This window comes from Hyla sarda, chromosome 1 (genome assembly GCF_029499605.1).
Source record: "Hyla sarda isolate aHylSar1 chromosome 1, aHylSar1.hap1, whole genome shotgun sequence".
NCBI classification, from domain to species: Eukaryota; Metazoa; Chordata; class Amphibia; order Anura; family Hylidae; genus Hyla; species Hyla sarda.
The window spans coordinates 285,780,891-285,808,466 of NC_079189.1; the positions used below are offsets into that span (position 1 = coordinate 285,780,891).

The 27,576-nt window shown below is 41.7% G+C and overlaps 1 protein-coding gene across 1 annotated transcript in view; it reads left to right on the forward strand.

The window, feature by feature from the left end:
* SSBP4 (single stranded DNA binding protein 4) overlaps positions 1 to 27,576 on the forward strand; it is a 455,748-nt gene that overhangs the window by 422,430 nt on the left and 5,742 nt on the right. Inside the window, exons 9-16 of the mRNA XM_056574391.1 lie at positions 6,738 to 6,808; positions 6,973 to 7,040; positions 7,131 to 7,176; positions 8,366 to 8,401; positions 8,975 to 9,029; positions 13,751 to 13,821; positions 17,283 to 17,361; positions 23,094 to 23,122. Of these exons, the coding sequence (XP_056430366.1) occupies positions 6,738 to 6,808; positions 6,973 to 7,040; positions 7,131 to 7,176; positions 8,366 to 8,401; positions 8,975 to 9,029; positions 13,751 to 13,821; positions 17,283 to 17,361; positions 23,094 to 23,122 (455 nt within the window). The remainder of the gene's footprint in view (positions 1 to 6,737; positions 6,809 to 6,972; positions 7,041 to 7,130; positions 7,177 to 8,365; positions 8,402 to 8,974; positions 9,030 to 13,750; positions 13,822 to 17,282; positions 17,362 to 23,093; positions 23,123 to 27,576) is intronic.

Below are 27,576 nucleotides of genomic sequence, written 5' to 3' on the forward strand. Positions count from 1 at the left end.
TCACTGTAGGTACTGTGTTCTTTTCTTTGTAGGCTTCATTTCATTTTCGGTAAAATGATTCAGTAGAATGATGTGCTTTACCAAAAAGCTCTATCTTGGTCTCTATCTGTCCACAAAACATTTTCCCAGAAGCATTTTGGCTTACTCAAGTTCAATTTGGCAAAATGTAGTCTTGCTTTTTTATGTTCCTGTGTCAGCAGTGGGGTCCTCCTGGGTCTCCTGCCATAGCGTTGTAGTTTATTTAGATGTCGACAGATAGTTCGCGCTGACACTGATGCTCCCTGAGCCTGCAGGACAGCTTGAATATCTTTGGAACTTGTTTTGGGCTGCTTATCCACCATCCGGACTATCCTGCATTGACACCTTTCATAAATTTTTCTCTTCCGTCCATGCCCAGGGCGATTAGCTACAGTGCCATGGGATACAAATTTCTTGATAATATTGCGCACTGTGGACAAATGCAAATCTAAATCTCTGGAGATGGACTTGTAGCCTTGAGATTGTTAATATTTTTTGACAATTTTGGTTCTCAATTCCTCAGACAGTTCTCTTCTCCTCTTTCTGTTGTCCATGCTTAGTGTGGCACACACAGACACACAATGCAAAGACTAAGTGAACTTCTCTCCTTTTTATCTGCTTTCAGGTGTGATTTTTATATTGCCCACACCTGTTACTTGCCCCAGGTGAGTTTAAAGGAGCATCACATGCTTGAAACAATCTTATTTATCCACAATTTTGAAAGGGTGCCAATAATTTTGTCCAGCCCATTTTTGGAGTTTGGTGTGACATTATGTCCAATTTGCTTTTTTCCTCCCTTTTTTGGTTTAGTTCCAATACACACAAAGGGAATAAACGTGTATAGCAAAACATGTGTTACTGCAATCCTTATCTGTGAGAAATACTTCATTTTCTAGAAATATTTCAGGGGTGCCAACATTTACGGCCATGACTGTACTTTCATATACTACTTTGTGTTTTAAATTAAATAAATTTTAGTTAGAACTCTATTTCTGTTGGGAATTTAAATGTTGGGAATGTTTCATAAAAAAAATTGTAGAACAACAGTAAAAGTGTATACAGTGATAGCTTATTTTATTTACATCTCAGCTTAACAAGGAATTCATCTATTTGGTAGATTCTTAAAGGGGTACTCTGGTACTAAACAACTTATTCCCTATGCATGTAGGGGTTAAACATTGCTCAAGAAAGGTTCATACGAAGTCTGTCAGAAAACTGCTTCTCGTACAGATTTATCTTATTAAAAACAAAAGCTGTAGAATACAACATTTTATGAAGATTCATGGAGAAAGTGTTTTTCGTATCATAAGAATAACAAAGCGAGAATAACATATGATTTTTAAAGGTGTAAATAGCATTTAATGTCAGATCTGCTTCAATTATAGTTATGGCTTTGAGTAGATCCAGTTGCCATTCATAGTTCTGGTAAAATGTTCCTTGAACTTTTTGCTATGCCATAATGGTACATCTCTCTACTGCACCATAACCGCTACTTGTGAATGCACCCTATTGGTCATGTATGCCTGCTCTTGCTCTGTTATTTCATATCATCCCCAAAAAATACAATACTTGAAAACCTCAGGTGAAGTTTTGGCACTAGATTTGCCTGTATAGAGTTTTGTTCCGGAAACTGTAAATGGGAACAAAATGTAATGAATGGGTGACCTATGGAGTTACGCTGGGTAGTATACCAGATTGTCATATAAAGAGTTTGTGTTGCATGTGCTTGTTTAAGTCTCACTTGTGTGGGCTAGTTGTGCCACAGAACATCTCAGATGCTTGAGATCTTTCCTCACATGGCATTTGCTTTAAGAACCACGTAAGAAAATGTGCCCTGTGACAATACGCTAATGTTCCTCTCTGCATTACGGTACATATTTCCTATCTCACCAATGGCTCATTAGTGCTGGGCACATAAAAGGACAAAGTGCAGAAATAATTACTGTGTCACCAAGACCAGGGCTGCATTTTACTGCGGCCTTATAAAGCAATGCAGACTGCTTCCTGAGCACTCCCCAGACAGGCCTTCTCTCCCATTAAGGAGTACTTGTGTAGTGTATCCTAAGTACATGAATTAGAATCGCTGAACGCTGCTTTAACACCATATGGTGACTTTAAATTTGCTTGAGAAAAGGTAGCAGGAGGATCAGAGGGACGATGCTAAGAGTCCCATTACCTCTCCTTTGAGGCCTGCTCAGCAGCTGGCACCAGCAATGGAAATTCACAGCCGTTTAGACCACATAATGTGCCCTTTTCTACCTGCTGTAATGCCTTCAACAACTGCTGAGGATTGGCCAGCTTCCATGTTTAGAGTAAGTATCATGAATATAGTACTAGGAGAATGACTAGGGTCTCACATGTGGCGCAACTCAAGGGACTCTTACACATATATTTTTGGTCAGTATTTGGACTTCAATTTGGTCAGTATTTTAGCCAAAACCAGGAGTGGAATTGACACAAAGAAAAAAAGATTTGTACTTTTTTCTGTGTTTTGGATTAAATCCTGGTTGTGGCAAGAAATACTGACCAGAATATTATTTTTGAGCCCAGACTTTTACCCTTTACTCATGGGGGGCAAATGCTGTTACCCCAAGTGCTTGCTTAGATTGCCTGTTTAGTCAGTGTTTAGTAATAGATAGACCATGGTTGTAATGACATTTCCTGTTTCTATAGCACTGGCCTATTTTGTTTTTACCCTGCCTTAAAAATGTTCAACTTTGCCTGTGATCTGATAGGAAATATTTTCCAGTATACTGGCTCCCAAATAATCCATTAGTTATCTGCCATTAAGAAATGCATTCTTTGTTTACTGTATATCTGCACTGTATACACAGATAAGAAAGATTTTCATAAGATTTCAACTTTTATTTTATTGGATAATATTTTAGACAATTAAACAGTTTATATTAGATATCAGATAATAAAAACAATCAATACATATAGTTTCCGATGAAACAGGATCTGATGTGATCAAATGTCATTTATGAGGGTAAATGTCACACCTATTCCATCATATTCCTTATATATATATATATATATATATATATATATATATAGGCCATTTCCATTAAGGGGCTATTCTGCCATACAAGTATTGCTTTATACAGGGTTTTGAGTGCAAAGCCATAGCAACATCGTGTGCTCAACCTCTGTCATATTCAGAAAGCCTACATATTTTTTTTGTCATGCTGCTTCCATTTGCCCTTTTGTCACCTACCCCATGTCAAATTTCATAGTTATTTGGAATTTAATGCAAGGAGAGTTCCCTTTGCCAAAGAGTTAATGAATATGTTATACATATTATTATATTACACATCCCCTAATATGTACCTATTTAGTCTTAACAGTATTAGATAAGGCAGAAGTTTCCCCCCTGTTAGAATACCTTAGGGGCTCTATTAATTCACTTGATTCAATAGTTCCATTTCCTTTAGCTTTAGTGAAGCTGTCTCTAAAGAGAGGTAAAGCACCATTTCAAAAACACTTGGACAATTTAAGCTGTTCTTTAATCCAGTAATAGAATAAGAAATTACACCACGGCTAATAATATATCCCAGCTTCTCAATACACTCTGAGCTGAAATACCCCATAACGTGTGCTTTAATCTGCTGGAAGGGCCAGGGTCCTCAAAGAAATAGAGAAAGAGTTGCTTATTCTACTCCCATATGCATGCTCCATCGTATGTATGGAGGTGTTCTCTAAACACAATCCTTTTAGGAGATAAAAGCTCCATGCATATTATACCCAATGGGGGCTCTACTGCAGCACATGGAGGATGTACACATGGAGGATGTACAACCAAGGAGCCAAACAGTCTCTGGGCACTGCCATACAAGCTCTGTCCTCATGGATCAGTTGCATGAGTTTATTTTTATTCATGATAAGAAGCCAAATTTATTGAAACAAGCCATTCAATGTCTGTGGCCAGGTAATTGTTTGGTGTCATAGTAAGGCTATGTTCACACAGCAGAATGTCCACACGGACAATCCTCAGACTGCGGGCGCCAGTATAACATGCTGCTGCAAGGAATGCACAGTAATGCGCCATGTCATAGACTGCTATGCATTCCATGTGGAGTCCACAGAAAAAATTGACTGGTTCATTCTTTCTGCGGACACGGAAATGAGAATTTCCATGCCAGAAACTTCTGGCGTGGAAATTCCGCTGTGTGCAAGGCGCAGCAGAATCCTGTTAAATACAATGGGACTCTGTTGCTGCGGAATCTCCGAACTGGAATTCTGCATGGAAATTCTGACCTTTCAGTAGAGAGTGTTACACTTTGTGAATGTTGCAACCACTTGAAGACCTTAACAGCTCCCCACAGCTTGGAGCAGGTGAACCCATTTTGGCATTTTTTTCCAAAGATGTACACCCATCAGTTTGCATTGTTGGCTAATGGTTGTCCATGTTCCACAAGGAAATGCCCAGTAAGCCAACCAATGGCTAAAGAAGGTCACCACTGTAGCTAATTATTGTCTGAACGGGTGCTTCCTTTGTGTCATGAATTTATATGACAAGATAACTTTAAATGGGCACTGTCAGATTCTAAAACTTTTATATGTTGTACATCTTGGCAAAACATAAACCTTTCTAATAGATGTCATAAGAAAATTATATTTCCTTTTTCCTTTTAAAATCATGGCTTTGTCCAAGCTGACGCACAAGTATGGGCAAAGTCCAGTAAGTGAGGGTGGGCTAGCACTCCTGTGGGCTCTGTCTGATAGGACAGAAGAGAGCACAGAGGAGTCACATCAGACAGAAGAGAGCACAGAGGAGTCCTATCAGACAGGAGAGAGCACAGAGGAGTGCTATCAGATAGGAGAGAAAACCGTGGAGTCCTATCAGACAGGAGAGAGCACAGAGAAGTCCTATCAGACAGGAGAGAGCACAGAGGAGTGCTATCAGACAGGAGAGAGCAGAAAGGAGTCCTATCACACAGGAGAGAGCACAGAGGAGTCCTGTCAGACAGGAGAGAACACAGAGGAGCCCTGTCATACAGGAGAGAGCACAGAGGAGTGCTATCAGACAGGAGAGAGCACAGAGGAGTACTATCAGACAGAAGAGAGCACAGAGGAGTCATATCAGACAGGAGAGAGCACAGAGGGGTTCTATCAGACAGGTGAGAGCACAGTGAAGTCCTATCAGACAGGATAGAGCACAGAGAAGTACTGTCAGACAGGAGAGAGCACAGAGGAGTCCTATCAGACAGGAGAGAGCACAGAGGAGTCCTATCAGACAGGAGAGAGCACAGAGGAGTGCTATCAGACAGGAGAGAGCACAGAGGAGTGCTATCAGACAGGAGAGAGCAGAAAGGAGTCCTATCACACAGGAGAGAGCACAGAGGAGTCCTATCGGACAGGAGAGAGCACAGAGGAGTGTTATCAGACAGGAGAGAACACAGAGGAGTGCTATCAGACAGGAGAAAGCACAGAGCAGTACTATCAGACAGGAGAGAGCACAGAGGAGTACTATCAGACAGGAGAGAGCACAGAGGAGTACTATCAGACAGGAGTGAGCACAGAGGAGTACTATCAGACAGAAGAGAGCACAGAGGAGTGCTATCAGACAGAAGGGAACACAGAGAGGAATCCTATCAGACAGGAGAGAGCACAGAGGAGTCTTATAAGACAGGAGAGAGCACAGAGGAGTACTATCAGACAGGAGAGAGCACAGAGGATTACTGTCAGACAAGAGAGAGCACAGAGAAGTACTGTCAGACAGGAGAGAGCACAGAGGAGTCCTATCAGACAGGAGAGAGCACAGAGGAGTACTATCAGACAGGAGAGAGCACAGAGGATTACTATTAGACAGGAGTGAGCACAGAGGAGTACTATCAGACAGAAGAGAGCACAGAGGAGTGCTATCAGACAGAAGGGAACACAGAGAGGAATCCTATCAGACAGGAGAGAGCACAGATGAGTCTTATAAGACAGGAGAGAGCACAGAGGAGTACTATCAGACAGGAGAGAGCACAGAGGAGTACTATCAGACAGGAGTGAGCACAGAGGAGTCCTATCAGAAATGAGAGAGCACGGAGTAGTGCTATCAGAAAGGTAAGAACACAGAGGAGTACTTTCAGACAGGAGAGAGCACAGAGGAGTCCTATCAGACAGTAGAGAGCACAGAGGAGTCATATCAGACAGGAGAGAGCACGGAGGAATACTGTCAGACAGGAGAGAGCACAGAGAAGTACTGTCAGACAAGAGAGAGCACAGAGAAGTACTTTCAGACAGGAGAGAGCACAGAGGAGTCCTATCAGACAGGAGAGAGCACAGAGGAGTCCTATCAGACAGTAGAGAGCACAGAGGAGTCATATCAGACAGGAGAGAGCACAGAGAAGTACTGTCAGACAGGAGAGAGCACAGAGGAGTCCTATCTGACAGGAAAGAGCACAGAGGAGTACTATCAGACAGGACAGAGCACAGAGTAGTACTAGCCCACCCTCACTTAACGGACTTTGTCCATGCCTGTGCTTCAGCTTCAACAAAGCCATTATTTTATAAGCCATGATTTCTATAAAAAGGAAATAAAAATTTCCTATGAAGTATATTAGAAAATGTTAATGTTTTGCCAAGATGTACAACATATAAAAAGTTTTTGTATCTGACAGTGCCCATTAAATTTTATAGTATTAGCATAAATATATAAATGTCATATAAATATACACCTTTGCTTTTTTTTTTCTAATGCATTTTTATTATTATTGGTTGTTTTCCAGGACATCCAAACATGGGAGGACCCATGCAAAGAATGAATCCACCACGTGGCATGGCAGGCATGGGACCACAGGTAACTACTAAGAAATGTTATATATTATATAATATACTATATTTAGCAATAATATATCATAATATTACCAATGTAACCTTTTGTTGTAATATGGTAAAGCATTTCTGCTCAATAGACTAAAAAAATGTTTTTACCTATTAACAAATTGATTTTTTTTGTCCTAGAACTATGGCAGTGGAATGAGACCTCCTCCAAATTCATTAGGTGGACCTGGAATGCCTGGAATGAACATGTAGGCACATGACATGCACATTTGGTTTTATTAGGTTTTATGCTATGAGGTGTTAATTTCTTCATTACACTTTTATTTTTTTTATTATAGGGGTCCAGGAGGAAGAGGTCCCTGGCCGAACCCCAATGCAAATTCAGTAAGCTTTTTAAAGACTATTGAAATAATACTAAATCATATTCAGGCTAGTCTGCCATAAAAAACAGAGGTGTCCATTAGAAAACCAAAAGGAGACAGCAAAATGTTATCTTTTGTAACTGAGCCAGTATAGCTTAAATTTACAATCAATTTTTTATGTCTCAAATTGAGATGTTCACGGTTGCTTATATGATTCCATTCCTTCCTTTAGACAGTAAAATGCCATAGATCAGATCAGGTTTTCCCAAAAAGTTATCAAAGATTTGCTAATTAAATGTAAAGAAAAAATTGGGATGCATGGACTGACATAAAAATGAAGAAAAAAAATATTCACGTACCTAAATTCCCTAATGCGTCTATCCCAACAGTCCCCAGTCCCAGCTGAGAAGCTCTATCCACTCACGGCTCAACACACAGGGAACATTCACCAGGTATTTCCTGTGTGTTGAGTTGTAAGCAGGAAGGGCCGCTCAGTTGGGACCAAGGGCTATTGGGACAGATGATGCATGGGATCATGGCAGGATAGTATAAGTTTGTTTTCACCCATGCTTTGTGAACTTGAAGTGCTGAATAATCTCTTTAAAGGGGTACTCTGCCCCTAGACATCGTATCCCCTATCCAAAGGATAGGGGATAAGATGTCTGATCGCGGGGGTCCTGCCGCTGGGGACCCCTGCGATCTCTCCTGCAGCACCACCGATTCTCAGCTGCACAGAGCGAGGATCGCTCTGTGGCTGTTGACAGGCTATGCAGGGGACGGAGTATCATGACATCACTGCTCCGCTCCCTTGTGATGTCACGCCCCACCCCCTCAATGCAAGTCTATGGGAGGGGTGTGAAATCATGAGGGGGTGGAGCCATGAAGTCACAATACTCCGTCCCCTGCATCGCCCGTCATCAGCCACAGAGCGATCCTCGCTCTGTGCAGCTGAGAATAGGGGATGGATGTCTAGGGGCGGAGTACCCCTTTAACATATGATGAGAAACTTAGAAAATACTTTATATTACATATCTTGAGTGTTATTTTATGCAAATTTATATAGTGTCATATTGTACAATGTAATTGAGTGAACTTTACCTTTATGTTTTATAACTTTTAAATGTATTACAGGGTTGTTGATACTTTTGCTAGATAAAGTTGGTTTTAATTCACTTTGTTTAACTAGTCTTTATATATTTTTTTACATCCAGATAGCATATTCATCATCTTCCCCAGGAAACTATGTGGTGAGAGAGTTATTTATTTGCTTTTTATTCATGTTTTGGGCTGGCTCCATCCTTGTAGCACTTACTTTAATGCTTCTTATACTCAATGGTACCGTATATTATAAACAAAATATAGTTCCTAACAGAAAAACTGACCATGTTGCTCATAGCATCCAAGCAAAGGAGAAGTTTTCTTCCATTGCTTTGGAAAAATGAAAGCTGCACTGTGATTGGTTGTCGTTTCTAATTGTGGTGTCTACAAGAAGTGTAGAGGGTTATGATGGGTGTAGTAGTCTCTAGTACCTGATATACACCTTTGATGCACTTAGCAAACTTTTACTCTCAGCCACATTCCTAGTGAATGGTAGCTGGCAGAGCTGTACTCGGACACTACATGACCAAGTAATATTTTCCGTTTTAACTCTTTTTTGTTGTTATGGCCATAATTTGTTCCATTATAAGTCCACAGCTTTAGCCCTATAAAAGCATTCTTGCTAGTATACCAGCCTTACAGCTTGTTATAGGTTGGCATTATCTATTTCATTCTATGACTTGTATCATATCAATAACTATTATGTTTGTGTCTTTACTTAGGGTCCTCCTGGTGGTGGGGGCCCACCTGGCACACCTATAATGCCCAGTCCTGGAGGTAATCCTTTTTTAAACCTAATTTTATAAACTACTTCTCATACTTTTTTATGCAGTTTACATTGAGATCATGGGTGGAACGTATTGTTAAGTGTACATAAAGACATTGTTAAGTCTACAATGAAAATTTACTTTTTTAAAGTCTAGATCTCGATCAATAAACTAGAGCTGTCATAGTTTATTGAGATCATGGGTAGAATGTGTTGTTATGTGTTCATGAAGACATTCTCAAGTCTACAATAAAAATGGAATTTTTTTAAAGTCCAATTATTACTCAATAAACCAGAGTGGTCAAAGTTTTTGGTAGTAGCTGCATCATTCAGCATACTGTATGTTAAATAAGTTTAAAGTTATGAGGAACCTTCCTTATGAACTAAGAAGAATAGGTCAATCCTATTTTTTTTATTTTGGTAGCTTAGAGGTAAAACAGATGTAGACCCCCCCCAGAGAGAGTTAAATGGATCCACATTCTGTAGGATATGTTATGATTGTAATGAATTTACAACTGTATTGAACATTATTTCAAGCCTGACCAACAGATATATTTGTATAGAGAAAATATGACAGAAATACAAGTCTTAAATAACGATTGTTCAGGTACACAAAAACCCAGAGATCGCTGCCAACAAATGTTCATCTGACACGGCTTAATCCGGACAGTCAGACTCCAGACAACAATAAGACTTGTCCTCGCAAAGCATTTCCATGGTCTCATAGTTGATATTTTGGCCAGGAACTGTGTTAAGGGATGTGTCTGAAGAAATTAGGTCACCAAGGAGAGAACAGGTGAACCTGGACATTCACATAAGGACATTGTGTCAGCACTTTTTATGTTAGTAGCTTTATTAGTGCAAGTGCAGCTCATATACATATATATAGTATCTCACGTAAGTGAGTCCCCCCCTCACATGTTTGTAAAAATTTTATTTTATCTTTTCATGTGACAACAATGAAGAAATGACACTCTGCTACAAGTAGTGAGTGCACAGCCTGTATAACAATGTTTAATGTCGTGTCTTCTCAAACTAACTCAACACACAACATATTAATGTCTAAACTGTGGCAACAAAAGTGAGTTCCCCCACTAAGTGGATATGTCCCCTATTTTCCCTACCCAGTGTCATGTGATGCACTTGTGTTGCAAGGTCTCATGTGTGAACAAGGAGTAGGTGTCTTAAATTTGGTGATATCACTCTCACACTCTGCAATACTGGTCCCTGGAAGTTCAACATGGCACCTTATGGCAAACAACTCTCTAGGAATCTTTAAAAAAAAAAAATAATAAAAAAATAAAGAATTGTTGCTTATAAATATGGCCTAAGCTATAAGAAGATTTCCAAGATGCTGAAACCAAGCTGCAGCATGGTGGGCAGGACATACAGCGGTTTCACAGGACAGGTTCCATTAAGAACAGGCCTTGCCATGCTCTACAAAAGAATTTGAGTGCACGTGCTCAGAGGTTGTCTTTGGAAAATAGACTGTGTGCTGCCAAGATTGCTGCAGAGGTTACAGGGGTGGCAGGGTCAGTCTGTCAGTGCTCAAATCATACGCTGCACACTGCATCAAATTGGTCTGCATAGCTGTCATCCCAGAAGGAATCCTCTTTAAAAGATGAAGCACAAGAAAGCCTGCAAACAGATTGCTGAAGACAAGCAGACTAAGGACAAGGATTTCTGTAACCATGCCCTGTGGTCTGATGAGACCAAGATAAACTTATTTGCGGCGGCAACCAGGTAAGTACATATACAAGTGTGTCTCGCCTACAGTCAGCATGGTGGTGGGAGTGTCACAGTCTGGGGCAGTCTGGCTGCTGGCACTGGGAAGCTACAGGTCATTGCGGGACCCATGAATGTCACCGTGTACTGTGACATCCTGAAGCAGAGCATGATCCTTCCCTCTAGAGATCGGGCTGCAGGGCAGTATTCCAACATGATAATGACCCCAAAATATACCTTCAAGATGACCACTGCCTTACTAATAAAGCTGAGGGTAAAAGTGATGGACTGACCAAGCATGTCTAACCTAAACCCTATGAATAATGTTTATAACACTAGCGCAAGTGGTGTGGTACTGTGTATTATGCCCAACCTGCAGCTATTTTAAGTATGAATCCGTGTATCTCATACAAAATAATGGTGTGCCTTATAATGGGTAAAAAACAACAATAAAGAGCTGGATGGGACTTAAAAGTATATGCAATACAGTTATAATAAAAATGTACCTGAAGAGGATAGTGAAGTAGATGGCAGGAAAAAAATATAGTGCATTCGTGTCTTAATGTTTCTCTGAGGCTGGAAAAATATATATCAATTACTGGAAGGATCTATGCATAATTATTAATATACATACAATTGGCTAAAAAGTGCAAACCTGGCATATAAGGTGCAAGATATGATGCTGAATAGTAGGATAATGGAGTTGTTGCCCAAACCTACGAGAGTAGAGAACAAAAGATTATGAATAATGTACTCCAGATTTTCAGAAAGATGTACACATAGGGAAAAGAATATGTCACCAAAGATATATATATAACCCTACATATATAGTAGGTAAGGGTATGTATTTGTACTTATGACACCAAAAAGAGAACCATACCACAAATTAAACAGAAAAGTAATAGAATGTAAAAAATAAACTTTATTAATACAATTTAGTAATAAAAAATAGATATTAAAATTAAAACAAAAAAAGTAGTAGCAATAGATAGGCACTAGTGGACATACAAAGATATAGGACAATGGTAGGGCCCAAATGCATCAAAATATACAAGTATAAGGAGTAAATGCCACAGTAGCTGGTAAGATACAAGAATAATACCTGCCAAAAGTATACAATAAAGGGTGCCAAACCATCCCTACACCTGAACCCCAACGATCGTTTCGCTATTATGCCGCTTCTTCAGGGGGCTTCTTCACGCCCCCTGAAGAAGCGGCATAATAGCGAAACGATCGTTGGGGTTCAGGTGTAGGTATGGTTTGGCACCCTTTATTGTATACTTTTGGCAGGTATTATTCTTGTATCTTACCAGCTACTGTGGCATTTACTCCTTATACTTGTATATTTTGATGCATTTGGGCCCTACCATTGTCCTATATCTTTGTATGTCCACTAGTGCCTATCTATTGCTACTACTTTTTTTGTTTTAATTTTAATATCTATTTTTTATTGCTAAATTGTATTAATAAAGTTTATTTTTTACATTCTATTACTTTTTTGTTTAATTTGTGGTATGGTTCTCTTTTTGGTGTCATAGGGAAAAGAATGTTCATAGAGTCCTACTGTAGGATATGAAGGTAAGACCCTGTTTGTGCAGCGAAGTTCTATGCAAAAGGCACCTAGATTCTCAACCAGGTTAAGTCTGTGTGTTAAGTACAGTACAGCGATATACAGTTAAATACAGTCCGTTAGAATGATACAGCGCCCCAATGTACTTGCCCGAATGTACATCCGTGTTCAGTTTATGGGTGGCTGTACCATTGCTAGGGGATCCTGTAGTCCTGCAATGTTCACCTTGATGAGAGCCCAACAGAGGATGTGGAGGTTGTGGGAGTGCACCCCGGCCGGTGGCGTCTCTACCACAGCGTCTCCGACTTGAAAGTTTTCTGCTTGAGTTTACGGCTCCAGTGACGTCACTATGGAGATTGTTAAGGACCAAAAAGAAATCTAATGCGTTTCTGAGACAGCGGTCTCCTTCATCGGTCTACTATGTAACCTAAACCCTATTGACCATTTGTGAATCATCCTTAAATGGAAGGTGGGGAAGCACAAGGTCTCATCCACCAGGCATAAGGCAGTGCTGCAGTGCTGGAAAATAATGGTGGCCACAAAAAATATTGACACATTGTGCCCAATTTGGGCATTTCCATTTAGGGGTGTACTCATTTTGTTGCCAGGGTTTAGACATTAATAGCTGTGTGTTGAGTTATTTTGAGGGGACACAACATAAAACCCGTCACTCACTACTTTACACCGGAGGAAGAAGGGGCATCCTTGAAATGTGTCGTCCACCGCAGGCACCTTTTCTATGTATAAGTGTGTTAAATAAAAACATCTTAAAATTATCCTCCTCGTGTCATCCTTGGGTGAAGCGCTACGGGCACAGGTCAGATCTTCAAGAACCAGGTATCCCCTCTAGGAAACCTTTACTCTCCAGATTTGCACTACTTTACACTCCAGATTTTTACCCTCCAGATTTGCACTACTTTACACTGTCACAGAGTGTCATTTCTTCAGTGTTGTCACATGAACCCTGTTGGGTTCCTGTGTATAGTTACTATACATGTTTGATAAGGTATAGCCACCTTTAATATTTGAGAACAAACTGTGGACTCAGTAAATTTATGAACTCTTCACAGATGATTTGTATTTCCTTCACTGGCTTTGTCATTAACATGTATATCACTATGATAAAAATATAACTCAAAACTTAAGAATATTTGGTATCATTGATCTTTAAAAGAAAAATAACAATTTAGTATAATCAGAGATAATTTTCTGATTCTTCATATATTTCTTACATATGTTTTAGTAAAATGTAAAATAAACTTTATTCACTGTATATTTCAAGGTGTTGCTGCTTTCTACCATAAGCAGTTTAGTTCATTGGTATATCAATTTCTCACTAGTCTCAAGATCTGTTTTAGCCACTGAATGTAATTACAGTAGCATTACAATGGATACCATGTAATGTATATATGCTTATATCTTTCTGTTTTTCTCCAGACTCGACAAACTCCAGTGAGAACATGTACACAATGATGAATCCAATAGGACCTGGTGGAAGCAGGCCAAATGTAAGTACAGCGAACAGTGAAAAAGTGCTAGAAATGTTATTTGATATATAAATTAATACAGAAATATTCCATAATTATTTACAATCATCCCATAGTTTTCTCAGGTTCTTACAATGTATCCTCAGTACTTTTCACCTACTGTATAAAGCTCCACCTTATTCCTAGAGCTGTACAGAGAATACACTGTCATCCGCTGGGGCTGTCAGTGGAGCTTTCAGTTACTCACATACCCGTATGTACTTTAGTCAGTGTCCTAAGAATTTTACCTATTCATGCAAGAAAATGTCCCCAGTACTAGACTTACATACAGTGGGGATCGAAAGTTTGGGCACCCCAAGTAAAAATTTGTATTAATGTGCATAAAGTAGCCAAAAGGCATCAAATTACAGATTAGACATTCTTATAATATGTCAACAAAAGTTAGATTTTATTTCCATCATTTACACTTTCAAAATAACAGAAAACACATCATCTGGGAAGACCAGGTGATGTCAATCTCAAAGGTTTTAAATGCCCAGATTCATCTGACCTTGCCCCAACAATCAGCACCATGGGTTCTTCTAAGCAGTTGTCTAGAAATCTGAAACTGAAAAGGCTATAAGAAGATAGCAAAACGTTTTCAGATGTCAATATCCTCTGTTTGGAATGTAATTAAGAAATGGCAGTCATCAGGAACAGTGGAAGTTAAAGCAAGATCTGGAAGACCAAGAAAATATCAGACAGAACAGCTCGCAGGATTGTGAGAAAAACGATTCAAAACCCACATTTGACTGCACAATCCCTCCAGAAAGATCTGGCAGACACTGGAGTTGTGGTACACTATTCCACTATAAAGAGATACTTGTACAAATATGCTCTTCATGGAAGAGTCATCAGAAGAAAACCTCTTCTACGTCCTCACCACAAAAATCAGTGTTTGAACTTTGAAAATGAACATATAGACAAGCCTGATGCATTTTGGAAACAAGTTCTGTGATGAGGTTAAAATTGAACTTTTTGGCCGGAATGAGCAAAGGTTTGTTTGGAGAAGAAGGGTAACAGAATTTAATGAAAAGAACCTATGTCCAACTGTTGAGCATGTAGGTGGATCAATCATGCTTTGGGATTGTATTGCAGCCAGTGGCACAGGGAACATCTCACGAGTAGAAGGAAAAATTGATTCAATACAATTTCAGCTAATTTTGAATGCTAACTTGATGCCATCTGTGAAAAAGCTGAAGTTAAAGAGAAGATGACTTCTACAAATGGATAATGATCCTGAACACACCTCGAAATCCACGGGGGATTAAATCAAGAGGCGTAAACTGAAGGTTTTGCCATGGCATTCACAATCTCCTGACCTCAACGTAATTGAAAATCTGTGGATAGACCTTAAAAGAACAGTGCGTGACAGACAGCCCAGAAATCTCAAAGAACTGGAATACTTTTGTAAGGAAGAATGGGCAAAGATACCTCAAACAAGAATTGAAAGACACTTGACTGGCTACAAAAAGCGTTTACAAGCTTTTACCTCCGGGCTTCCGAGACGGGGACGTGACATCACGCCACGCCTTCTCCATTCATCTCTATGGGAGGGGGCTTTGCAGCCGTTATGCCCCCTCCCATAGAAATCTTGGAAGCCCGGCGGTTTCCGAAACTTCAGACGCAGCTACACATAGAATGCGGGCTGCTGCAGGGAGATTGCGGGGGGTCCCAGCGGCAGGCCCCCCGCGATCAGACATCTTATCCCCTATCCTTTCGATAGGGGATAAGATGTTTTTGCCTGGAATACCCCTTTATTGATATATTTTTTATAGTTCGGACATTAACGCACGCGGTAATACCACATATGTTTATATTTATTTTTATTTACATGTTTTTTTAAATGGGAAGGGGGGGGATTGATTTAAACTTTTATTAGGGAAAGGGTTACATCACATTTATGAACTGTTTTTTTTACACTTTTTTTCTTTGCAATGTTATAGCCCCCATAGGGGGCTATAACATTGCATACACTAATTGCCAGCACTGTTATTTGCAAAGCCATAGCTTTGCATTGATCAGTGTTATCGGCGGTCGATTGCTCGGAGGCGCCGGAGGAAGGTGAGTGACCCTCCGCTTGTGTCCTAGCTGATCGGGACACCGCATTTTCACTGCGGTGGTCCCGATCAGCCCCACTGAGCAGCCAGGAAGGTTTTACTTTCGTTTTAAATGCGGCGTTCAACTTTGAACGCCGCATCTAAAGCGTTATTAGCGCGCGGCACCACGATCGGTTCAGGTACATGCCGGGACTGACCCGATATGACACGCGGTTACGCGTTATATCGCAGGAGCCAGCCACGGACGTATATATACGTCCGTGGTCGTTAAGGGGTTAAAGTCAGTTCTATTCCTGTGATGTTTCCTTCTCCATATACATTAAAGGGGTACTCCGGTGGAAAACTTTTTTTTTTTTCTTTTAACTCAACTGGTGTCAGAAAGTTAAACAGATTTGTAAATTACTTCTACTAAAAATTCTTAATCCTTCCAGTACTTATTAGCGGCTGAATACTACAAAGGAAATTCTTTTCTTTTAGGATTTCTTTTCTGTCATGACCACATTGCTCTCTGCTGACACCTCTGTCCATTTTAGGAACTGTCCAGAGCAGCATATGTTTGCTATGGGGATTTTCTCCTGCTCTGGACAGTTCCTGACATGGACAGAGGTGTCAGCAGAGAGCACTATGGTCAGAAAATAAATCCGAAAAGAATAGAATTTCCTCTGTAGTATAAAGCCACTAATAAGTACTGGAAGGATTAGGATTTTTTTTAATAGAAGTAATTTACAAATCTGTTTAACTTTCAAGAATCAGTTGATTAAAAAAAATAAAAATTCCACCAGAGTACCCTTTTAAAAACAGTATTTACACATCTCACCCACAATGTTCATTGTTCCTTAAGAAGTGGATTTATAAACAGAAACAAAGAAATTATTTTGGGGCTAAATGCCCCCAAATATTATTTCCTCTTCAATAATTTCCTATCTGACTATTTATATTTTTATATCCTTTTTAATGATATGACCCCCATATCTTGATCTTAGTGCTTATTAAATATACTCAGCCCAACTGCACAATTTCCTTACTTTAGACCACTTTTACAAGGGAGGTGTCATTTCGGGTCATCAGACCAACGGTCAGGCCGGGACTTGAATCGGTAATATGCCTGTGTGAAGCTGTTGCCTAAACAAGTCATCTGCTTTCTATAAAAAATAAAATAAAAATGATATCCTCTTTTGGGGCATGTTGAGTGTATACAAGGGATCCCCTCTATAAACCAATGATGATTTCAATGGTATAGTGTAATGTTTTCTTATACAAAGCAGTTCTGAAGATTAACCGATCAGCTTTAAGGATGTTATGCTTTTTTTTTTTTCATTCTGTTTAGCTGTATAGTTTTGTGATGTGGTTGCAGTGTGAGCAGTGTTTTTTTTCTCCCTGTAGTTCCCAATGGGTCCTGGTCCCGATGGCCCAATGGGAGGAATGGGTGCAATGGAACCTCATCATATGAATGGATCATTAGGTAAGTGCATTTCTGCAATAAATTTACAGTATATAATATTTGCCTTTCAGAAACAGGAAAAAATAAAAAAAACAACACTAGTAAAAATGTAACTTTATACCATATCAAGATGGAGAAAATACAGGGTCCTAATATTCCATACAAGATAAAGTACAACAATCAAAACCATGGAGAAAATGCAGCATAAATGTTATCTACATCAAAATAAACATCCTCTGTACAGCGTATACATCTGTTTCTAAAATGTAACATCACAACATGAAAGATCACAGCACAAAATGTAATATAGATTTTTTTTTTTTTTTTTTTTTTGCAAGAGTTACTTCCCAGTCTTCTTAAAACAGTCATAAGGAGGAAAACAGTGCAAACAGAAAAGAGTTATAGTAATGGTGTTATTTCAAACCCCAAGAGAAAATAAAATGTCATGAAATACTACAACATCCAGAATGACGTATGCTTGTAGTGTGAGGAAGCCGCATAATGTGTTGCTATGGGGACATCTAGTGGCAAGGAGTCTAACTGCAGCTCAATAACAACCTTTTAAATCCATTGTTTTTGTCTATTTTTGTTTCATATTAAAGTCCAGGAACCTAAAAAATATATCCCTATAAAGCAATTTCACACATTGAGTCATATTTTGGCATTTCTCCTGCCATTTTATCCAGAGTTTTTTTCCCAAAAAATATGCTGCAGCCAGATGTTTAATAAAAAACCACTGGCGTAAGTGTTTTTTCTTTGCTTGTGGTGTTTAAAGGGGTATTCCAGGAAAAACATTTTTTTATATATCAACTGGCTCCAGAAAGTTAAGCAGATTTGTAAATTACTTCTATTAAAAAATCTTAATCCTTCCAATAATTATCAGCTGCTGAAGTTGAGTTGTTGTTTTCTGTCTGGCAACAGTGCTCTCTGCTGACATCTCTGCTTGTCTCGGGAACTGCACAGAGTAGAAGAGGTTTGCTATGGGGATTTGCTTCTAAACGGCACGGTTCCAGAGACACGTGTCATCAGAGAGCACTTAGACAGAAAAGAACAACTCAACTTCAGAAGCTCATAAGTACTGAAAGGATTATGATTTTTTAATAGAAGTAATTTACAAATCTGTTTAACTTTCTGGAGACAGTTGATAGATTATATATATATATATATATATATATATATATATATATAATCTAAGTTTTTTTCCTGGATAACCCCTTTAACTTCACTTTATGTGGACTATTCTTGTCGATTGTATTTTTATAGATTTTTTTGGGCAAAATGCAGCATGTTCTAGGCATGCCATTTTTAGCCATTTTTAGCCATTTTCCCAAGCACATTAGAAAAAAGCACTTGCAAAAGCTATGATGCTTTATAATACAGTAGTGCATCAATGTAACTATGAAGTAAAATGAAATAAGCAGTCCTCTATAGTACTTTCACATGTACGAGTCCACACACTACCCAATGTAGATTTCACACTTAACCCCTACCATGCTGGGCTAGTCACAGTGCCCTAAGCCTAGTGAGTAGTACAGTAAGGACAGTAAGCAGCAATCTATATAGATTATTGCTTAGTGTCTGATCTCAAGAATTAAGTGGCTCAAACCAGATGTGGCACACTTTTTGGCCAGCTGAGGTAAGTGATGATTGACACTCAATTCCTTACACTTCATAGGCTGGGCACTCTGCACCCGACTTCAACAGGTATATGCTACCTGGGGCAAATTCACTTCATGAAATTCATATTGGAATTGCTATGTGTAAACAGGCTCTTAAATGTATTTACTTTATCTATTATTTATCCATTTACAAAAAAGTATAACATTTAAAGGATAGGTATCATGAAAAAAAAAAACATATCTCCTATTTGAATAGATCGCGGGGGGTCCGAGCGCTGAGGCCCCCCGCGATCTCTTGTTTAGAGCCCCGGTGTGTTTGTAGTGAAGAAAACTGTGATTTGCGATAGAATGTGACGCTACAGCACTGAAAAGTGCGGAGTCCTCTCAGGATCCTTAACCCCTTAAGGACTCAGCCCATTTTCACCTTAACCCCAAGGTTAAGGTTAAGGACCAAGCGTTTTTCTGTTTTTGCACCTCCGTTTTTTTCCTCAGATTCTAAAAATCATAACCCTTTTAAATTTTGCACCTAAAAACCTCTTAACCCCTTAAGGACACATGACGTTCTCATACGTCTCCATTTCCGAGTCCTTAAGGACGCATGATGTATGAGAACATCATGCGCTTTCCCGGCCCCCCGCAGCCATCTGGAGCGGAGCCGGTGCCTGATGCCTGCTGAAATCGTTCAGCAGGCATCGCGGCATATCGCCCAGGGGGGTCATGATGAGTGTACAATTCAGCCCAGCGATCTGCGGCGGATTCCCGGTCAATCGGGTCTCCAGTGACCCGGAATTACTGGCTCTGACGGCCCCGAACAGCCATAGCCAGCAGGGGAGAGGTGGCTCTGGTACCACCTCACGATCGCCCTGATTTGTCGTCCGGTTTACCGGCCGACCAAGCAGGGCACCTGCTGCGGGTGTCACTCCCGCAACCCGCTCCGCCCCTCTTCCGGAGGACGTGAGCGGGTGCGGGACGTGGACCCCGGCAGCTGGGGACCCCGATACCCGGCGTCCCTGTTGGGATCGGGGCCCCAGGGGCGGCGGCGGCGAGGGACCCACCTGCAGCGTGGATCAGCAGTTGGACGTGAGTGACAGCCTCCTGCTGTTGCTTAGCAACAGCTCCCAGCATGCAAAAAGGGCATGCTGGGAGCTGTAGTTATGCAACAGCAGGAGGCAGACCACCACAACTCCCAGCATTCCCTTATGGGCATGCTGGGACGTATAGTTTTGCAACAGCTGGAGGCACATTTTTTCTATGGAAAAGTGTACCTTCAGCTGTTGTATAACTACAACTCCTAGCTTGCACAATCAGCTAAAGTGCATGCTGGGAGTTGTAGTGGTGCATCTGCTGGTTGCATAACTTCAACTCCCAGCATGCCCGTTGGCTGTCGGTGACTGCTGGGAGTTGTAGTTTTGCAACAGCTGAAGGCACACTGGTTGTGAAACACAGAGTTTTTTTTTTTTTTTACTTAACTCAACTTTAACTTAACATATGTGGTATTGCCGCATGCGGAAATATCTGAATTATAAAAATATATCATTAATTAAACCGCACGGTCAATGGCGTACGCGCAAAAAAATTCCAAAGTCCAAAATACTGTATTTTTGGTCACTTTTCATATCATGAAAAAATGAATAAAAAGCGATCAATAAGTCCGATCAATACAAAAATGATCACGGCGCAAAAAATGATCCCTCTTACCGCCCCATACACAGAGAAATTTAAAAAGTTATAGGGGTCAGAAGATGACAATTTTACACGTATAAATTTTCCTGCATGTAGTTTTGATTTTTTTCAGAAGTTTGACAAAATCAAATCTATATAAATAGGGTATCATTTTAATCGTATGGACGTACAGAATAAAGAGAAGGGGTCATTTTTACCGAAAACAGAAGCCCCCAAAAGTTACAAAATGGCTGGGTTTTTTTCAATTTTGTCTCACTATGTTTTTTTTACTTCATTTCACCATAGATTTTTGGGTAAAATGACTGATGTCATTACAAAGTAGAATTGGTGGCGCAAAAAATAAGCCATCATATGGATTTTTAGGTGCAAAATTGAAAGAGTTATGATTTTTTAAAGGTAGGGAGGAAAAAATGAAAGTGCAAAAACGGAAAAATCCCGGGTCCTTAAGGAGGTTAAGGACTCAAAACAATCTTCGTTTTTGCACTTTAGTTTTTTCCTCCTCATCTTCTAAAAATCATAACGCGTTCAATTATGCACCTACAGACCCATATAAGGGCTTGTTTTTTGCGTCACCAATTGTACTTTGTAATGACATTAATTATTTTATAACAATCTGCGGCAAAAAAAAGGCCATTTTGCTAATTTTTAGGGATTCCGTTTCTATGCAGTGCACTTTTCGGTAAAAATTACACATTATCTTTATTCTGTAGGCCATATGGTCACAAGGATACCCAATTTATGAAGGTTTTATTTATTTTACTACTTTAAAAAAAATTATAACTACATGCACCAAAATTAGAATGTTTAAAATTGTCATCTTCTGACCCCTAAAATTTTTATTTTTTTTACACGTATGGGGCTATATAAGGGTTTATTTCTTTGCGACGTGGTCTGTAGTTCTTATCGGTACTATTATTGTTTTGTTGGGACTTTTTAATAGCTTTTTATTAATATTTTTATGGTATATGAAGTGACCAAAAATTCGGAATTTTGGACTTTGGTATTTTTTGACGTGTACGCCATCAACCGTGTGGTTTAGCTAACCTTATATTTTCATAGTTTGGACATTTACGCACTCGGCAGTACCACATATGATTATTTTGTTTTTATTACATTATTTTATTTAAAAAATAGGAAAAGGGGGGTGATTTACATTTTTCTTGGGGGGGGGCTTATTCACATTTATTTTCTTATTTTTTTTACCACTTTTAACTTTTTTATTTAGCCCCTTTAGGGGGCTATACCATGCAATCTTTTGATTGTATACACTGTTCAATGCTATGTCATAGCATAGCATTTATCAGTGTTACCTGCGCTCTGCTGCTCTAGCCTGCTGTGCAGGCATGGAGCAATAGATTGCCGATCGGACGAGGAGGAAGCTGGTGAGGACCCTCCCATCGTCCAGTAAGCTGATCGGGACATTGCGATTCTGTCACGATAGTCCCGATCAGCTCCGCTGAGCTGCCAGGATAGTTTCACTTTCAATTTAAATGCCGCAATCAACTTCGATGGTGGCGTCTAAAGGGTTAATGCCGTGCATCGGGCTGATCGGCGGTGCCTGGCATTAGCCCTGGGTCCTGGCTGCCCGTAGCAACCAGGAACCAGGGGGTTTAACCTGTTCTCCGCTTGTGAGAACGGTTTAAACCCCGTTAGCGGGATCAGGGTACGGGGGGGGGGGGCATGCCGGTACGCCCTGCGTCCTTGGTTGAGACGCACACACAGTTACCTGATCACGTGATCAACTCCACTGTGTTGTGACACCGTTTTCTTCAGCACACTGTCTCCCCGCTGTGAGAGCTGGGGGTTCGGGGATCAGATGCTCTGCACTGTGGGAGGTGATTTAATTGATTCCCCGATGTGGGGATGCTCTGTGGGTCAAATTGTATTAATTCCCGCTGTGGGTTACAATACATTCAATCCCCAATGTGGGGATAGGGCTGTGGGGGGAGAAGCTGACAGCTTCTCTCCCTGCAGTGCTATCCCCACTTTTGGGAATGCATGGAATGACCTCACGCAGCACAGAGCTTCTCATCACCGATCCCCGAGCAGGGATTCGGGGATCAGAAGCTGACCGCTTATTCCCCCGCAGCACATCCCCAGCGGGGGTTGGGGTTCAGAAGCTGTTACTGTGTCTGAGCAGTGTGCTCTCAGCCAATCAAGGATCCTGAGATGACTCTATCGCAGGTATGTCACATTCTATGGCAGGTCAGTTTTCTTCAGTACATGGTTTCCCAGACTTAACACTGCACAGCGTAAAATGCACAGCATGTAATGCATATATTGCTAGATTTTAAATTTGCTGCCAGTATTATTTATTTAAGTACAGTACATCTATATAAACTAACAGGAGTTTTGGTTACAGTGATGCCTTACTGAAGTAAACTATATTTTCATTTGATCTTTGACATTATTTCCTAATAAAATGCCTTGACAATCATCTTTTTCTTACAGGTTCTGGAGATATGGATGTGTTGCCAAAGGTATTGTATCACAGTTCAAATGCTAAGATAAACTTTGGCACCGTTTACAGAACTGGTGCTAGGTAGATTTTTTTTAGTTAGTTAGAGAGAAGGGACTCCCTCTCTCACCCCATCAGTGCCAGTAAAACAAAATTATGATGTGCCAATGGGTTTCCTGGATGGCAGATCTGAGAGCACAATGGGACGCCTGTTAACATGATGTAAACTGGTCATAATGCTATGTCCCAACACTTATTCAAGCACACCTATAGGGCTCCATTGGAATAGGTTATTTTTATTTATATATATATATATATATATATATATATATATATATATATATATTATTTTTCCTACTATGGGACCATATGGGTGACGTATACATATATAGGGGAAAGCCTAAAAAGTTCCTGTCACCAAAAAAAACAGTTCTAAACTAACTCAGATTATATTCCATAACTACTCCTAACACCCCTCCAGCCCTTAATAAATTCAGAGCTTTAAAAGCTGTGTATCATATCTTTCTTCTTGCTGACATAGTGCAATCTCCCAGCAGGAGAAAGTGGATGTTTCCCATTCGACACAACATCACTGAAGCCTGCTGGGGGAGCACTTCCGCCCTCACATGGTTGGAGACCTGTGATGAATAGAAGACTTTAGGCTCTGTGCATGTTTCAGTCTTTGTTGCTATCAGTGAGGCTCTCCTGCAGCTTTGAGTCTGTGCAGCTTTCATTGAGGCTCTATGCAGCTCTCAATCACGCTCAGTGCAGGGAGAAGCACTTCCTTAGTTTGGACTCCTGCCAGGCCAGGAGGAGACCAAACTCACTGTATTAATTCTGGCAGGGAACAGAACAGCGCAACCTAGTGGCCATTTAAGATTTTTAAAAAAATTAAACATATTTATGTTGATAATTTTAAAAGCAAGTGAATGTTAAAGTGTCTGCTAATTACACAAGGAACACTATATTAAAAGTTTTATTTGGTGACAGGTACTCTTTAAAAGCCTTCTATTAGGACTGTTTCCTGGGGTATACATCTGAGGCAGAAAACATGTTGTGCACTTGTACTGATATATAGTGCAATACAGAAGTATTGCTTTATATTATTTCAGAAATCTGTTTCCCATTAAAAAAAATACTTCATTAATGATGCAGAGGGTGCTAGATGCTCAAAAATGTTTTATTTGGCCACAGCTGAGAATAAAGCCATATGTTACTTGAAGGGGTACTCCGGTGGGAAAAAAAAATGTTTTCAAATCAACTGGTGCCAGAAAGTTAACCACTCAGCATTTTTCCGTTTTTGCGCTTTGTTTTTTTTATGTTTTATCATAATCCTTTCAATTTTGCACCTCTTTATTCTGTAAGTCCATATAATTAAAATGATACCCTAGTTATATAGGTTTGATTTTGTCTTACTTCTGGAAAAAATCCTATAACTTTTTATTTTTACATGTACGGGGTGGTATGAGGGCTCATTTTTTGCGACGTGATCTGAAGTTTTTAGCGGTACCATTTTTGTATTGATTGGACTTTTTGATCACTTTTTATTCATTTTTTTCATGACATAAAAAGTTACCAAAAATACGCTATTTTGGACAATATATTTGTCACGATGCCGGCTGGCAGGAGGTGGATCCTCTATGCCAGAGAAGGATTGGCGTGGACCGTGCTAGTGGACCGGTTCTAAGTCACTACTGGTTTTCACCAGAGCCCGCCGCAAAGCGGGATGGTCTTGCTGCGGCGGTAGTGACCAGGTCGTATCCACTAGCAACGGCTCAACCTCTCTGACTGCTGAAGATAGGCGCGGTACAAGGGAGTAGACAGAAGCAAGGTCGGACGTAGCAGAAGGTCGGGGCAGGCAGCAAGGATCGTAGTCAGGGGCAACGGCAGGAGGTCTGGAACACAGGCTAGGAACAAACAAGGGAACGCTTTCACTGGCACAATGGCAACAAGATCCGGCGAGGGAGTGCAGGGGAAGTGAGGTATATATAAGGAGTGCACAGGTGAACACACTAATTAGAACCACTGCGCCAATCAGCGGCGCAGTGGCCCTTTAAATCGCAGAGACCCGGCGCGCGCGCGCCCTAGGGAGCGGGGCCGCGCGCGCCGGGACAGGACCGACGGAGAGCGAGTCAGGTACGGGGGCCGGGGTGCGCATCGCGAGCGGGCGCCACCCGCATCGCGAATCGCATCCCGGCTGGAGGCGGTACCGCAGCGCACCCGGTCAGTGGATCTGACCGGGGCGCTGCAGCAACGAGGATGAGGCGAGCGCTCCGGGGAGGAACGGGGACCCGGAGCGCTCGGCGTAACAGTACCCCCCCCCCCCCTTGGGTCTCCCCCTCTTCTTGGGGCCAAAGAACCTGAGGAAAAAAAACTAAATTTTTTCGTGATGAGGTCCGATGCACATTAGGAGGGGTTCCGTGCGGTAACGCACGGCACAGTCCAATCTTTCATTGTCAACACAATTGATGTAGAGGGGTCCGGCGAGACTGGTCACAGGGACGTTGAACCTGTTGATAAGAGAGGCCAAAAAAAAATTTCCTGCAGATCCGGAATCCAAGAAGGCCATAGTAGAGAAGGAGAAGGTAGAGGAAGATATCCGCACAGGCACAGTAAGACGTGGAGAAGCAGAGTTGACATCAAGAACTGTGTCACCTTTGTGCGGAGTCAGCGTACGTCTTTCCAGGCGGGGAGGACGGATAGGACAATCCTTCAGGAAGTGTTCGGTACCGGCATAGTACAGGCAAAGATTCTCCATGCGGCGTCGTGTCCTCTCTTGAGGTGTCAAGCGAGACCGGTCAACTTGCATAGCCTCCACGGCGGGAGGCACAGGAACGGATTGCAGAGGACCAGAGGAGAGAGGAGCCGGGGGGAAAAAACGCCTTGTGCGAACAAAGTCCATATCCAGGCGGAGCTCCAGACGCCATCCGGAAGAACGCATGTCAATGCGAGTGGCAAGATGAATGAGTTCATGTAGGTTAGCAGGAGTTTCTCGTGCGGCCAGAACATCTTTAATGTTGCTGGATAGGCCTTTTTTAAAGGTCGCGCAGAGGACCTCACTATTCCAGGATAACTCGGAAGCAAGAGCACGGAACTGAATGGCGTACTCGCCAACGGAAGAAACACCCTGGGCCAGGTTCAGCAGGGCAGTCTCGGCAGAAGAAGCTCGGGCAGGCTCCTCGAAGACACTACGGACCTCAACGAAGAAGGACTGGACTGTGACTGTGGCAGGATCATTGTGGTCGCAGAGCGGTGTGGCCCAAGACAAGGCCTTTCCAGAAAGGAGACCACGGCAGAGTCTAGAGTCCCCATCAAATTTGTCCGGCAGGGACAAGCAGGGGTTAGGAGCGGCCGGACGCTGCGGAGGAGTTGCAGGAGCCGGCGGAGGAGATGGTTGTTGCAGTTGCCGCTGCTGTGTCAGTGACAGCATCTGCTGTAACTGTGACTTCAGTTGCTGTGTCACGGAGGACAAGTATGCCAGCTGGTGATTTTGTTGGGTGATCATCGTGGAAATGTCGGCAAGACTTGACAGCGGCACTTCAGCGGAATCCATGGCCGGATCTACTGTCACGATGCCGGCTGGCAGGAGGTGGATCCTCTATGCCAGAGAGGGATTGGCGTGGACCGTGCTAGTGGACCGGTTCTAAGTCACTACTGGTTTTCACCAGAGCCCGCCGCAAAGCGGGATGGTCTTGCTGCGGCGGTAGTGACCAGGTCGTATCCACTAGCAACGGCTCAACCTCTCTGACTGCTGAAGATAGGCGCGGTACAAGGGAGTAGACAGAAGCAAGGTCGGACGTAGCAGAAGGTCGGGGCAGGCAGCAAGGATCGTAGTCAGGGGCAACGGCAGGAGGTCTGGAACACAGGCTAGGAACAAACAAGGGAACGCTTTCACTGGCACAATGGCAACAAGATCCGGCGAGGGAGTGCAGGGGAAGTGAGGTATATATAAGGAGTGCACAGGTGAACACACTAATTAGAACCACTGCGCCAATCAGCGGCGCAGTGGCCCTTTAAATCGCAGAGACCCGGCGCGCGCGCGCCCTAGGGAGCGGGGCCGCGCGCGCCGGGACAGGACCGACGGAGAGCGAGTCAGGTACGGGGGCCGGGGTGCGCATCGCGAGCGGGCGCCACCCGCATCGCGAATCGCATCCCGGCTGGAGGCAGTACCGCAGCGCACCCGGTCAGTGGATCTGACCGGGGCGCTGCAGCAACGAGGATGAGGCGAGCGCTCCGGGGAGGAACGGGGACCCGGAGCGCTCGGCGTAACAATATTTTTATAGTTCGGACATTTACGCATGCGGCGATACCACATATGTTTATTTTTATTATGGTTAGATATTTTTATATGGAATTTGGGAAAAGGGGGATTTCAACTTTTAATAAGGAAAGGGTTAATGGGTGTTTTTTTAAACTTTTTATTCAACTTTTTTTTTACACTTTTAGTCCCCTTAGGAGACTTTTAGGAGGAATCAT